Source organism: Thunnus maccoyii, chromosome 20, assembly GCF_910596095.1.
Source record: "Thunnus maccoyii chromosome 20, fThuMac1.1, whole genome shotgun sequence".
Lineage (NCBI taxonomy): Eukaryota > Metazoa > Chordata > Actinopteri > Scombriformes > Scombridae > Thunnus > Thunnus maccoyii.
The window spans coordinates 13,344,103-13,360,204 of record NC_056552.1 but is presented as its reverse complement, the minus strand read 5'-3'; the positions used below and the strand labels follow the sequence as shown (position 1 = coordinate 13,360,204).

The 16,102-nt window shown below is 37.7% G+C and overlaps 1 protein-coding gene across 6 annotated transcripts; it reads left to right on the top strand.

The window, feature by feature from the left end:
- Nucleotides 1-2,639: 2,639 nt before the first annotated feature.
- LOC121887066 (gap junction gamma-1 protein-like) lies at nucleotides 2,640-14,906 on the top strand. Of its 6 annotated transcripts, none has more exons than XM_042397611.1 (4): nucleotides 2,640-2,929; nucleotides 4,214-4,286; nucleotides 12,082-12,128; nucleotides 13,428-14,906. In XM_042397611.1, exon 4 carries the CDS (start codon nucleotides 13,481-13,483, stop codon nucleotides 14,861-14,863), a length of 1,383 nt encoding a protein of 460 aa, XP_042253545.1. In that variant the 5' UTR covers nucleotides 2,640-2,929; nucleotides 4,214-4,286; nucleotides 12,082-12,128; nucleotides 13,428-13,480; the 3' UTR covers nucleotides 14,864-14,906. The 6 variants fall into 6 exon arrangements, with proteins under 6 accessions (XP_042253545.1, XP_042253547.1, XP_042253548.1 ...); XM_042397613.1 differs by having other exon boundaries at nucleotides 4,214-4,289; XM_042397614.1 differs by having other exon boundaries at nucleotides 2,640-2,943.
- The last annotated feature ends 1,196 nt before the right edge of the window (nucleotides 14,907-16,102 follow it).

Genomic DNA, 16,102 nt, shown 5'->3' with positions numbered 1-16,102 from the left:
AAGATTCCTTGGCTTGCAGGTCATCAGCCACAGGAAAAAAAAAACAATGTTCAAAGTGTATCTGCATGTCCTTGAGGATGTTGAAAGTCACAAACAAAAACCTCACTGTATTGTGAGCTGCATGCATGGATTTGAGTTATCTGCTGAAGCTGTAACAGTGTTAGTAGTCATAATATGTAGCTGAAAATACCAGAACCAAATGTTTCTTAGCAAAATTAGGCTGAGATATCCTGACCTTGAGTCCCTACTATGGGTAAAGCACTAAAAACTCTTCATCCTACAGTTCCCATAATGCAACTGGTTACCTTTAATTTGAGCCCTCCTTCCTGTTAAGGTTGTTCTAGGACTTTAGAGAGCTCCTCCATAGCCACAGAACACTTTGTACAAATGTTTTTACAGGCTGAGTATTATTGTCCATGATTGTAAACTGACCTTTATGTGTAAATTGGTGGAATGCCACTTTAAGGCAGCTTTTTAAGGGTATTTGTGTGATAGCATGTGAAAAACCTCTTTACAAAACAAGCTTTACAGATCTAAGATTCGTATCCAAAGCCGAATGGAAGAAGATGAAACAAACTGTCTGTGTCTGTTCAGTCTCAGACTCGGTCCAAAGACAACAGTGTGGTAAATATATGGGTTGTCTGAAAACTTCTGTCTTCACCCCTTTCATAAAGCCCTAACTACCTCTATGTTGTGTAGCCTGACCCGAAGGAACTGGAGCAAATAAGAAAACTTTGTGATGAACCGCAGCGCTCAGTATGAAAAGGTGTAAGCAGCATGTTTTAAGAACACATTTTTGACAAGCTCTGCGACTCTGAATTCTATCTAATCATAATCCATCCCTGTGCGTCTTACATCTGCCCTGCAAGTGCATGAAGCCCCCATTTCAAGTGAGACCTCATTTGTCACTAGATAATCTTCCACATCCATGATGAAAGGTGGATAAAGACCTAAAAGTAGGTCATAAGTTAATCGTATAGAAAATAGAAAATGTGCAGCAAAAGAACAATGGACTCTCTGCAGTGGTTGTGCAAAAGTATACGGGTAGAACTGGGGTGATGTATACAGTCAGTGATGTAAAAGGAAACAAATGAAGGCAACTTGTCACTTGTCTCATTGATTGTAGGTCATAGCCTGCTTTTGACCCTGAAAAATGACAATGAGAGAAAAAACCCACAAGAGTAATAAGAAAAAAAAAGGTAACACTTTACTTTACAGGTCCCCTAATTGTATATAAATTTCCTGGACATTTTTTGAATAATTTGCAGGTATTTATAATTATTTAGGACAAATCATATGAAAAAAATGAAAAAGTGTTAAACTGGTTTAGTTCACTCATTAGAGGGTATTTGGGTTTGTAAGTAGATGTTCTTTTTTAAAATTTCTTAATAAATCAGACTCTTGACAATTTTTTAACTGACAGAAAATACTTTTCAGTGTGTAATTTTGCACTTTTTCAATAACAACTGTTCATTCTTAGGACATTTCTTTGAAAGGGTTATGTCATGGTAGTAAACAGGAAATGTGCTTATTATAAAATTTTCAAGAAACAACCTAATATGCTCATATGTAGTTTGACACACAAAATTTCACACTGAAAGCAAAGTATTTTCTGTCAGTTAAAGAAAAATTACCAAGTAAACCAACTTAATACGTTTTACAATTAACATTTTTTTTTGTTTCTTATAATCTGTACCAAATTGCACCACCCTCTCTGTAAAATGTCCTAAAAATTAACTGTTAAATACCCACAAATTACTAAATTTCCAATTTCCAGGAGATTTGTGTAAAATTAATGGACCTGTAAAGTAAAATGTTACCCCCCCCCAAAAAAGATCTCACGTCCCCACAAATTATATTACTTACTTACACAACAGCATAATGCAGATGTTCATCAACCTTTATAAAAAAGGTGGAGGTATACCAGGACCTTGCCACTACTGACTGGGGTACCCGCAGACCCCAGAGGTATACATTTTATTGTATCTCACAGGTGCTTTATTCTATCATTCCAATTTTTCATGATGTCGTCAATCAATTTGTTCCTAATGACTTCATGTAATTGTTTTCTGTTTCTGTTTTAATTAGTGCTTTTTTAAAAATACCAATGTGTTGGGGTCCTGGGAGACCCCAGTCAAAAGCACCCATTTCCGCCCATGTTGTTTTGATAGATGGAACTATTTATGGAGGTCATGTTTGCCATGGGTCCTAATTTAAAGTATCACACACTATCAGGGGGGGTAGGAGCACTCTGTAAGTCATTTTGAGGGCTTTGTGGAAATACTGCACTTGGAATAAAAGCTGCAATTTATATGAAAGAAAAGTATATATTTTAATTTTACTCAATACACAAATTAGCTGTAGGTTAAATAATAGTAATCATTTTTTTTCAGATCACATTAATTACATAACTAATAATGTATTGAGAAGAAATAAGTTAACATTTTACTATGATGGTTGTTTCTCACAATAGTTTATTCTTGGGGTCCCCAGGGGCCCCAGTCGGTATGTTAAATATGTTGGTATGATAAGGGTTAAGCAAAGCTATTTTTATCTTTCCTAATAATGTGAATGAACCCTTATGCTTGACTTTCTTTTTTCTCTTTCTCTCTCCCACACTCACTCACTGACTCACTCTCTCTCTCTCTCACACACTCACAAACCCCTCCTTGCTTTGCACCAGCCCAGTTGTCTTCATCTGCTCTCTGCCAGACTCCAGGATAAGAAGTCAGTTAAACACTTGAATTAGTAGCTACTGCTTCACTCACCTGAAACTTTGAGGCTGTTTTAACGAGTGAAAGAGAGCACCACAGTTTTTGGTGTAGCTTTTTATCCCCCTCTGGACAAAAGTACCTTTATCCTGACGGTTATTTTGTGAGGTTTTCTTATCTTGACGGAGGCGAGCGGCGCCAAATCTGCGTCTGAAAAGGTGAGGATGCTGCGGTGAGTTCATACAGTAGGAAGATAAATATAAGCTGTTCTTTATGAAAATATGTTTGAGGAAAGATATTAAAAGATTTTATGGGAAAGGTAAGGTACTAGAAATACTACAGGATTATTTTTTCTATTTTCTAGGTCAGTCAGGGCGAATTTTGACTACAAACTGTCATGCTAGGTTAACTGATTTAGCGTTATGTTACTAACGTTTTCTAGCAGGTTCAGTTAGCTAATGTACATTAACCTCTTCTATTGTAATTAACAAGCTTTTTAAGTTAACACGACAAATTTACTTGATAATAAATGGTAGGCATTAATAAGCATAATGGATTAATAAGCATAATGTTTTGGTTAAAACAAAAAAAACCCCTCTCCATAAACGTTTCGCCTAACAGATTAATTTAGCTTAACGAATGCTAGCATCCAAACATAACTGTTAAGTTAGATGATGTTTTATTAAGTCCAGAGGATATAGCTATTTATTTTCAGTTAACATTATTCTATCAATTATTTTTCGATTAACTAACTGTCTATGATATGTCAGAAAAAGCCCAACTCAAATAACCCAAATATATTCAATAAGTATAAAAAGTATAAAATCTTAAGTTGTGAAGCTAAAACCAGGTAATGTTTGACAATTTTCTTAATAAAGACTACAACTAATCAATTATCAAAATAATTCATTCCAAAAAGTCAGGCAATTTACTGTCAATTGATTAATGATAATTGACAGTTATTGATAATAACTAATCCAACAACTAATCATTGTAGCACTAAGGGGATCCCCAAGGAAATGAGCCCTACATATATTTATTTGAATTATTTGTTAATGTTTTTGGCGCCGAATCAGTATTGATGAGTGCCCAGATGAATCAGTATTGATTAGTCACCAGTTGTTTTATTTGCATCGTTGTGACTCACACAGGGATGTCTATTATCCAAGCAGTTACCTAAGTTAAATTATTTTGTACTTTATTATAATCTAAGTACAGCACAATGTCTTATGGTGACGGTGATAAGTGATTTTGCGGGTGTGTCTCTTTGGGGTTATTTAATTTTACATGCTAGAAAATCTATTTACAGTGTTAATTCAGCAGTAGTGAATAAGAAAGAAATGATTAGTGAATGAATAAACATTTAGACTTCAACTTTGGACAATGTTAATGTTCAGTTTTTTGAAATACAGTTTAGATTTCAAGCTAGCAAAGACTGAAAATTGTGAGGACTAATTTAACTAAACTGATGTCTTATGTTAATATATTTGTTCCCTTTGCAGGCACATAGTCGTTTGAAATCTCTGAATTCTGGCCAGGAAAACGAAGAAGACAAAAAGGATAAAACAAAAACAGGTAGTGGTGTTCACTTCAATTGTGCAAATATCCATAGAATTAGAAATAAACTATGATGATTTTGTTTTATTATTGTTATGAGTAGTAGTGGTTGTAATAGAAGGAGGAGCAGGACAAGTGCTGGTTGCTGTAAAGCAAGAGTGATAAGTAGTATTTTCAAAAATGTTTATTTACTGTATAGTGTACTTGGTTTTCAACGCATAAATATGTTCATGTCATCCAGAATTTTCTGGTCAAGTTGAACTAGAAACTTGAAATGTGTCAAAGTTTGAGATGTAAGCCACAATGTAGTCAATGACCTGTGTTTACTTCCAAAACAAAATAACATATGATGTTATTAACTAACACATATAGGCCTAATAAGATAACATATGATATAACACGTGAAAGTCAAACAAAGTTGGCATATCACTGGAGAAACTCTCTTTTTAGGGGTCCAAGCACAACCATTGTTGCAGCCCATTTGTATTTGTTCTGGATTTTATTATAATAATTATTATTTATATATTATTATTATTATTATATAATTCTTGTACTCACACAAAGCAAAATAATAACTATAACTGGATAATTGGGGAAGACATATTAGCTCTCTGCATTGGAGGCTTGTGTCAAGATCACGTTAAGTGCATTATCTGTGTGTGGTTTGACATCTTTGAGTAGTTGATTCACAAAGTGACCCCAAAACACCCTGTGGGCTCCACGTCTAAAACACTAGATACAGCGATGAGAGATACTGAGTCTAAAGTTCAAGTAACTACACTTGCAGTCCGTCTCTGTTGCTTTTCCTCAGGAAAAATCATTATTTTTTTAAGTAAGTTTGCCAAGACTTGTATGAAATGTGGTAAAAGAGGTTTCTGCCTCTGTTTTAGATTTCCTCGTTGCCTCCAGTTTGTGTGTTGATCTGAATACCTATTGTGGTTCACTACAATAGGAGTCAAAAACTCCTGGGCGCAACATGGAATCAGCTACATACTCTGGAAGCAAAACATCAGACTCTGGTCTGCTAGTTACTATAACATAATTTTTTTTTCTTTCTCTTCATCTTTACTAAATACGTGTTGGTAAAGTCATAGGAGCTTTGCTGTTTGTTTATACGATGTCTAGTATTTGGGCATCCTGTCAGTGTGGTGGCTCCTATACTCATTGTTTTCTATGTAAACCCATACATGGGGCCATTGTGGGTTGATGCTTGTCAACTGGTCAAAATGTAAAGCAGCAATTTTATCACTCACTCACCAGATCCGCACATCGTGGCTTGTGTACCTTGACTACTTCTTCTGTTTGTTGATGTCAGTTGTGTGTTGGACTTATGAAGCTGATCATGTGGTTTCAGCCTCCATGGTTCAAATTTGACCAGGTACCTTTGTTACATGTTATTCAACACTTTCTCCTCCTTTGTTTCCTTTCAGCTTTCTACTGCGAAGTATCTAATAAATGCAAAAATGCCCCCTAATAAGGGACGTGCAGTATCAGCAAACTACAAACTTTTTTACGGCTACATTCCAAGTTAAATGTGGGTGAGTGTTTGATACCCAGAAGACAGATTTTGGGCAGAGCGTCACTTTAAACTGCTTTAAAGGAAACCACAACCTTCACGATCACAGTTTGAAGCCCTCTAGATAGGCGTGTACAAGGTTGGGTGCTCTTTAAAGTCACGCTCCTCAAATGGTTCTTTTACTGGCTCTGTAGGAAACTGGAGGCTGCTGGTCTGGGGCTGGGAGACATCTGGGGAAAGTGCATTGTACTGCCGTCAGGCATTTAATGTGACACTACTAGCAACTTGTGCCATGGAGTTGTTTATACATTTTGCGACTAAGCAGATTTTTTGCCAAGATTAAATGGACTTAATTTAGCAGTTGTGTGTGGATTTTCTTTTACAGCCCACTTGCTGTTAAGAAGTTTCACATAGACTGAAATGCCCCTGGTGGCCACTTGAACATCTTTACTTATGTAGAAGTAGCAACAGTGCGATAAAAAAAAAAAAATCTATTACAAGTAAAAGTTCTGCATTGAAAATATCACTTAAAGGCAGAATGTTCAGGATTTGTCAGCTGCAGCTTGTAAACACAACATTCAGAGTAGGCCTCTCCTCCCCGGCTCAGTGTCTCTCTCCTCTGCTCTCTGTCTGTGCTTTTATGCACACACGCACACAGAGCAGACAGCAGAGCAGAGTCCGCAGCGGACAGAATGAAATAGACTTAAGTTATACTTTACTCGAGTTAACTACGACTGCTCGCTGCCATAAGTGCAACAAAATCTGGCAGTAAGGGAGATGGTACGATCAATTTATCAAACAACTGTTGAACAGGCAGAACATCAGCACTGTATCTGGCACCTGGTCACCACATTTTTATAGAGTCTCAACCTCACAACCTCCAGTGAGTGTTTTACCATTTTATATTATGCTATAAGATTATTGAAGCTAATTTTAACTGATGTACTGTTGAGTAGTTTAATGTATAACAGTGTGCACCATATTTTATAAGCTCATCAGATATTCAGCCGCAACGATCAGTCGATTAATTGATTAGTCGATTAGTCGATAGTGGCGCAACGGATCGTAGTTGATTCGTAATCCGTACGGATCGCCCCCCACAGTTCGGCATGCATGTGAACCACGGACTAATTGCTAAATTTAATGTCTCATTTAAGACAAAGTAAACAAACTGCTGTAAGTACAAGTCATGGACAGACAGCGTGTCACTAACAGGGATTTTAAAGAGCAATGACCAAACCAGCATCAAAGTGACATCTGCAGGTATTTTAACACGCTGTTTAATGTGCAGCAGCGAGCCACTAATTAGCTATCTAGCTGCTAACTGACGGGAGCGGTGCACTTTTCCCCGATGAATGTTTGTTTGGTGGCTTGTTCAACAAGCTGCAGGCAAGACGTGTCCTCATAATTGTAAGTTATCATCAAGTTTTGATGATGTAGACACTGGCTGTTGTCTCCTTCAGTACCGTGTTTAAGAGAAGAAGATATCATGCCTCTTATTGCAATTAAATTTAACAATTGAGCATTGAATATTTTATATATTTCAAGATTTTATTTAAACATTGGAGATCTTTAATGTTTTCATTTAAGAAATGTGCCCCCCCCCCCTTTTTTTAAATTAATTAATTAATTTTTTTGCTGATCTGAAAAATGATCTGATCCGTGACTCAAATTTGTGATACGATCCAAACCATGAGTTTTGTGATCCGTTGCACCCCTATTAGTCGATCAACAGTAAATTAATTGCCAACTATTATGAAAATTGATTAATCGTTTTGAGTCATTTTTTGGAAAAGAAATACTAACATTATCTAGTTCCAGCTTCTTGCTGGTTTCTTTAGTCTTCTCTGATAGTAAACTGATTCTCTTTGGGCTGTGGACTGTCTGACAAAACAAGACAGTTTAGATTGCCTCTTGGGCTTGATTGACACTTTTCACCATTTTCTGATGTTTTAAAAGCCAAACAACTAATGGATTAATTGACAAAATAATCCGGAGATTAATCAATAATAAAAAATAACTGTTAGTTGCAGCCCTAGTCATATGTTTAGTACTGTATGTAAATCCTGATTCTGTAAAGTAACTAACTTTACAGTAGTAAAAGTGTGACTAAGTTCAGGCTTCTGACCAGATTTTTCAAGTCGTTCTTAACACATAGTCAGTATAAACTGGAGGAATGATGACAACGAGGAAAACCTCTTTCAGTGTTCATATGGGCACCTGACTGTTTTAAGACAGACTTGAAAAATTGTGAACTTGTCCTTTAACTTAAACTTTGATTTAGCTCATTGTTGGGTTGGTCATCACTTTGATTTAAAATCTGTGTTTTGTACACAAATGAAAACGTCATTCATAGAATATGGATTTAACAGTTATAGAACATTATTATAACCATAAATGCATGACTTTATACAAGCAAGTGAATCTGCTTTTCTTCATCGTTCTGTAGCAGTGTGATCTGTTTTGCTGATGAGCTGAAAATGAGTAATGTGAAGGATCGCTCACAGTTTCTTGTCATCAGTGAGACTTGTGTTTGGGTGATGATAGCTGCGCTACTGGGCCTTCAAATAGTACATTACATAACATGGCCAGATGTGCAGTTTTAGAGGGCACATTACTCTTAATGAGACAGTCAGGATTGTTTTTTTCTTTACAGAGTGAGACACAAGGAAGCATGTGAAGTTAGCAGCAGCTGGACCTGGTTTCATGGGGGTGTTTTAGGATAAGATGTCAGTGTGACATGCAAAGTGTTAGTGAGAGGAGTTTTCAGATGTTTGGCATCATTTAAGTTGCGTTTGCACTTGAGTTAAATTTAGTATGTGTGGCCTTACATTTTAACCAGGGGTTACCAGAGTTTTTGCATAGTGAAGTCCTCTCAAAAACAACTTTAAAAAACCACTGATTCAGCCTTTCAGACTTTTGATTATTATTGTTGACCAAAGATATTACGAAAGAGTGAATCACAATAATATCCCCGATGTGCATGTAATTTTTGCATAGAGGACAGAGCAGTAAATTGGCAATTACTGATTCTCAATTTGTAATCAGTAATCAAAACAAATTGAGTCTGCAACTAATGATTATTTTCTTAATCAATTAATCCTTTAATTTTGTTTAGTTAATAGATTAATTGTTTAGTCTATAACCTGTCAGAGTGTCACAGTTTCCCAGAGCCCAGGGAGACATCTCCAAATGTCTTGTTTTATCTGATCAACAGTCCAAAACAAAAACGGATTCTGTTTACAGTGACATAAAACAGAGAAAAGCAGCAAGTCCTCACATTTGGAAGCTGGAATCAGTAAATGTTTTTTCTTGATAAATGACTCAGGTGATCAATCAATAACCAACACACAGTATTTGCTGATTAATTATCTGTCGACTGACTAATCGATGAATTGTTTCTGTCAAAACAATTAACAGCAAATCCCCTTTGATGTGGTCATGCAACCCTATTGAAATAAAGTGCCTCCAGAGCCAGAGGGCCTTATTTGGCCTAATAGGGGGGTTACACAGAGTTCAAAACTGCAAGCTGATGAAACAAATGGCTTTTTGGTTTAAGCGTTAAACACTTAGACAAGCCTTTTTTTCTATTTTGCCAAACAGTATAACATAATTGAGTTCATACAGTCCCAGAACGACCTCAAGCATGTTCCTTTATCACCATCCATTCGGTAGATGGATGCCAAGTGCATGCCAGTACATACAACAGTGCAGCTTCCTAGATTGTGGGACTGTACACATACTCACACATCACTTGCAGACATAGCGTGTCCCACAAAAGTGTGAATCTTTTACATTTCTCTTCACATGAGTGATTAATGGAGACGTCGGCAGTGTTAGATTTGGGCAGATGGATGTCTGCAGGTTAAACAGAGGTTTTTTGTGGTTAGGTAGAGTGTGTGGTGGTCCAGTTCACAATGAGGACAAATATGGTTTCTCTGTGTGCAGATAAAGAAATCAACAGACAGTGAGCTAGCCATCCAGTGTGCTACTGCCTCAGAGCATCTCTTTACCCAAGCCGTTCTTGGCACGCTAATTACGGCACACAGAACCGTGTTTGCATGTAGCTGAGCCATATTTAAGACTAATTTTAGTTTGATCCATCTAGGGCTGCAATCATTATTTTCATTTGATTATTTTCTCAATTATCTCCTTAATCGTTTTGTCAATTAATCATCAGAAAATAGTAAAAAATGCTCATTATAATTTCTGACAGCTCAAGATGTATTACAATGTCTTGTTTTGTCCAACCTAAATTCCAAAAAACCCAAAGATATTCAGTTTATAGTCATTTATGACAAAGAAAAGCAGCAAATCTCTACATTTGAGAAGCTGAAACCAGTGAATTTTTTGCATTTTTACTAAATTTACAAAATCAAAATAGTTGCCAATTAATTTTCTGTTAATCACCTAATGGATTAATCACCTAATCTTTGCAGCTCTAGTTCCATCCATCAGTTATAATCCCACAGCTCTTTGTCTGCATTGTATGTGAAAACCAAAGCATGAACGTAAAGCCACATTTAAAACTGAGGATTGGAGTTTATTTTTCAGTAAGTTAAACAACTTAATAGAAACAATTTCCTAATGTAAAATATAATTTAAGTGTGTTAATGAGAACCTCCTATCACAGAATATCTGTTCATGTCATATATTAGTATGCTAATACTAATAATCTCTTATTTTAGTACACTGGTGCCATTATGGATTAGCAGTAATGGCTTTTCTCCAGTAAATCATATTTTTTGTTCTGTGAATTCATGTCACATTCATAAGGGATAAATGAGGGGTACATTTTATTTTATTTTTTTAAAGAGATAGAGATAGGGGAGTCAAACTGTAGATTTTGCAGTTATGTGGTATGCGCCTGAACCATTAGGCCATTAGGGCATCAATGGGGGTCATTTGAAGTTAGTTCACATTCCACAGCTGACAGAAAGCTGATAATAAAGGTTTCCAGGGTTTTACCTGCCTATCTAACTCAAAAACAGGCCGCTTTTGAATTACTGGCCGCCGCCTTTGTTGAAATTCCAGCATGTGATGTTGACGGAACGAAAAAGGTGGACATAAACTGCTAGGGCAGCGCAGCACCCGCACAGTCTACAGCACGCACAGACTAGAGTTATCTTGTAGTTCATCTTCAAAGAAATGCACCGGTTGCAAGCGTGTTTTGATTTAATCACTAAATAATTACCTTTGTGAGACAAACATGACGTATACTTGAACTTCCTACGCCATCACTCAGAGACTGACATTAGCGGAGCAGAGCAGTGAACTCCAGCAGTAACAAACGAGACCGGCTGACCAACACACACTGCAGCACTTAGACCAACTCTGAGGTAAAGAAAATAACTTGGTGCTCAGTCTGTTTCACCTCAAAAACCCTGCGCCTGCTCAGCGTGTTGTACAACGATGTCTTTCCCCGGAGCTAAAAGTGCAGCAGAGAGGCTGCTCTCCTCTGCAGGAGACATGACGTTAATAACACAGTGGAGCACTCCGCCTCCCCCTCATTTTGTTATTCTCATACAGGCAGGAGACTGTAAGATGCTTTCACATTAACTAATTCATTCATTAATGCAATTAACTTTTTTAAAATAAAAGGGCTACAGACCACTTATCTTATCTGCCACTTATGTTTCATATTGTATTTCAGTGGAATAATGACACCAGTGAATGGTTTGGCACATAGTATACTGCAGCAAGAGACTGAAAATAGTGCCTCCTTTTCTATTAATTCAATTGAGAATCGGTTTTGAATTGAGAATTGATTCTCAATCGAATCGGCACCTATCAAATCAGGAGATAAGCATATCGTCCCAGGCTTACAAAATAAACACCATCATTTGTCACAACCTTTATTTGTCATCTTTTTGTTCCATCTTGGTATAAAATTTAAATCCCTTTGGACACTTATGTCTGTCAAATCATGATTTTTTTCACTGAAGCACACGGCACTTTAAAGGTGTGCGCACAAACTTGCCACCTTTGTCTCAAAAAATTCAGGGAAAACTCTGGTTTCATTGTTTTTATTAAGTGAAGAAATAAGTCAACAAAATCACAAAAGTCAAAAAAGAGTTTTGAGAAAGTGTTTGAAATAATGACACATTTATTGTGTTGTTTGAGCGCCCTCATACCCTGCGTATCACCACTACACCTTATTATCATAAATAATTAGATACTCTGTATTACCACTGTAATTTAGTAATATTTAAAAAATGATATCAGTACTTGATATTAATAATACTGTGGCAGTGAAAAAAGTAATACTGGCGATTCTTCTTCCATTATTTAAACCAGATGAGAAAGTTTCCAGTTTACGGATGGTCAGACAGAGGAGACGCAAGGTAAAATACCTATCAGGGACATTCAGTTAACAATAGCAATTATGGTTAGACATTCCACTGTCGTCATTACTCTTCCCTTTGTGTACTAATGCCAAGGGTATGTTTAGACATGAGCTTTAGGGCACAGCTATTAAAAGAATCAAGGATAAAGGTGTTATTGTGTAGAAGTGCACTATTTGATAACCATGTATAGGAAAGAAAAAGAGCTTGTCTGTGTTGCTTTTCAAATCATTTCCACACTGAACCTTGTTTGGAGGAAAGTATGCTTCCTCCTGTTTTACATCTGGCAGTACTCAAACGCTTCATTGCCAACAATTTGAGTTAAACAACTCCATATGTGAGTGTGTGAGTGTTTATTTATTTATTTATTTATTTATAGGATAAAAACAAGTGTAGGAAAGAGAAAAATTGAGAGACAGGCACAAAAAGACAGATTAACACTCATATTTGATGTTTTCTCCTCATATCAGTAATTGTTAAGAAGGTTAAAACTGATTTATTTTACAAAGCTCTGGGCAGGCAGATATTTTCTACTCTTTAAATGGCAAAAATATTTGACTATAAGGAAGCCTGCGGCAAGAGTGATTTGGATCTGGGGGGCATGTCAGGAGCAAAACAACAAAACAATAAAGGTTTTCACGTTCGATATATCAACAGCAGCCCAAAATGAATTGACACAGCTTGCTTTCTTCACCTTTGAATATAAGGGGAAAGAAACTCACAACAACAGTCATAATATACAGTCAGCCTGTGATTTCTTATGACTTATGCTATAGTAAACAGCTGCTTAGATACACAACCATCAGACACATCTCAGTCCTCTTATATGCCATCCCTAACGTCAGTCTGATATTCACCTGCTTTTTAGTCCTGCTTTGGTCTACCCTTGCTAGATGTTAAATGTTCTTCACCAGAGAATCTTTTTAGGTGTAAACCACAGGTGCTAAAACTTCAAAAGTCTTACACAGGCAACGTCAAAGTCTTCACACCATGACTTGCATTCAAAGTTGTTTTAGTGTGCAGTTTAATTTGGGTCTTTAGTTGCATATAACTTTATTTACCTGTCACTATTTTACTTGTGTTGTCTCGCTACAGTAGCACTACTGTAGATTGGATGTTTACACATATGAGACTATAAAAAAAGCTATAATGCAGTTAAACAATAGAACATTATGAGAAATACATTAAAACCTTAATTAACCCTTAACTTTTGTTTGACTGAATCAATGAATTATGAGCATAAATGTCGATGTTTTATATGCATAGTTCAGAGGTTAATCATTTCTGCTCTCTCCACAGGGGCGTAACAAGAGGTGTATGTTGCCTCTCGCTGTAGTTTCCCTGCCATTACCATGAGTTGGAGTTTCCTGACTCGCCTGTTGGAAGAAATCCACAACCATTCCACATTTGTGGGCAAGATCTGGCTCACCGTCCTCATTGTTTTCCGCATTGTACTGACGGCTGTAGGAGGTGAGTCCATCTACTATGATGAGCAGAGCAAGTTTGTCTGCAACACAGGCCAGCCGGGCTGTGAGAACATCTGCTACGACGCCTTCGCTCCACTCTCACACGTCCGCTTCTGGGTCTTTCAAATCATTCTGGTGGCCACACCGTCGCTCATGTATCTGGGCTACGCTGTCAACAAAATCGCTCGGGTGGAGGAGCAGGCAGACGGTGGAGGAGTGAGTGGTGTGTCCCGGAGAAAACCCAAGAAGCAGTATCTGAAAGGCAGAAAGCAGCACAGGGGCATTGAAGAGGCTCAGGATGACCAAGAGAAAGACCCAATGATCTATGAAATGGCAAAAGTGGAGAGTGATGGTGGTGGAGCGGCAAAAGGAGGCAGTGATGAAGGACAAGTAAAAGTTAAGGTGCGCCACGATGGGCGCCGGCGTATCAAAGAAGATGGCCTGATGCGCATTTATGTCCTTCAGCTCTTGGCACGCTCCGTGCTGGAGGTAGCGTTCTTGTGCGGGCAGTATGCCCTGTATGGATTTGCGGTGCCCGCCACCTACATGTGCTCAACCCTGCCCTGCCCTCACAAGGTGGACTGCTTTGTGTCACGGCCCACTGAGAAAACTATCTTTCTCCTCATCATGTACACGGTCTCCTTTCTCTGTCTGTTAGTCAATATATGGGAGATGCTTCATCTGGGCATAGGTACCATCTGTGAGATCGTACGCTCCCAACAGGTGCAGTTCTCTGACAATGAGCTGTATGGACTGACAAAGGGACCAGGCGCTCTTAATGAGGCAGGACTGAGCGGAGAGGATTACAGCAGCTACCCTTTTTCTTGGAATGCACCATCAGCTCCACCAGGGTACAACATCGCTATCAAGCCTCTCCTGGTATCTAAGGGGCCCCATGACCAACCACTACCCATTACTGATCTCACTAATGCCAAGATAGCATGCCGGCAAAACCACGTGAACATTGCCCAAGAGGAGCGCCAGCAGTACACCAATAATGAGGACAACCTGTGCAGAGCAGGGATAGGAGATGCCCCCGGAGGTAGTCTTAGAGACAATCGCCAGCCTCAGAACAGGCTGGAGGCTGACAATCAGGCCTACAGCCAGCAGCAGAGCCACAGTAATAACCACAGCAGGTCTAACCGTGACCGTAAACACCGGCAGACCTCCAGACACGCCTCAAGCAAGGCAGACGCAGACAGAGGCAGCAGCAGCACCACCGGTAGTAGCTACAAATATGGAGAGATAAAGGGCTCTGAGTGGATCTGAAATACAGACTTCTCGGACAGACACAATATCTAAGTTTGTATGTTCATACAAAGGGAAGACACAGCCATTTTACATTACTATCAGTAGTATTAAATAAATGGCCACACTTCTATAAACCTAAACATCCATCCAGATCATAAAGAGCACATGTTCAAGCAAATATACTGTAACATTTTGAACACAGCTGAGAAAAGTATCCAAAATTCTGTGTTTCAATAAAAAGTTGGTCTTAAAGATAACACTTTGTCAGTAATAACATCTGGGAGAAACTCAAAATGTTTATGGCCTCATTATGATGAGCATCAGCTTATGCTTTAGAGTAAGATTTTTATTTTACAGTTTGTGTTTGTGTTCAGGTTTGAGTAGCCAACGGTGCGAGATAGATTCTGCTATCAATATGTTAATAGAAGCTTGCAGGGAAACCATTGAAGATAATGTAAATGGGATGTAAATTGGTGTAAGTTTGTGACAAAGCTTGCTAGTAAGTTTGAATAACTGTGGCCAGCGTATACCACACTAAATAACGATTGATTAAAAATATCAAAATAACTTATTTATATTTTGTTAAATGAATTTTGCTGGACAATGTTGGTGCTGTGTCTCTTGGAGATATCAAGAGGCTTCCATGCTGTTACCTAAGGTGCCTTATTTCAACAAAGAGCTTCTTGATATTGACACTGCATCACTTCAAGTTAAACACCTGATAAATAATTTATTTTTCTGTCATGTCCTCAACATCAGGAACTGAACACAGAAGCTACATCCTACTGTCTTTGTGACTAGTTTTGTTGTCATTCATGGGTTAAAGCCTTGAGCTATACTGCTGTTTCTGAAACATGCAAAAATGGTACTTTTATGTTTGATTTTATGTTTGATTTGGATTGATCGTAGGTTCCCCCCAGCAATAAAGAACAAATGAGATGTAGTATGTTTCCAAATGTTTTGTAATTGGTAGTTTTTCAGTGTTTCTGTGTCATTTTTTTGGAAAGAGAAAAGATGTTCTCGTTAATGTTTTGTGAGATGTTGAAATGTATCAGTCAGTGGAAGTGTCTGAAGTTTAGTGACCAAACACTGGTGCTCAAACTTTTGTCTGTGTGTCATTGTCAAGCTGTTAGAATATTTTTGACATTTGTCTTTGGCTGTTTGAAGTTAATGCTATGAAGGTTTTCTCTACTGTTATTCAATATAATTAGGATGATGAAATATAATCAGAACATCTGGCCGAGGAGTTGTGGTTTT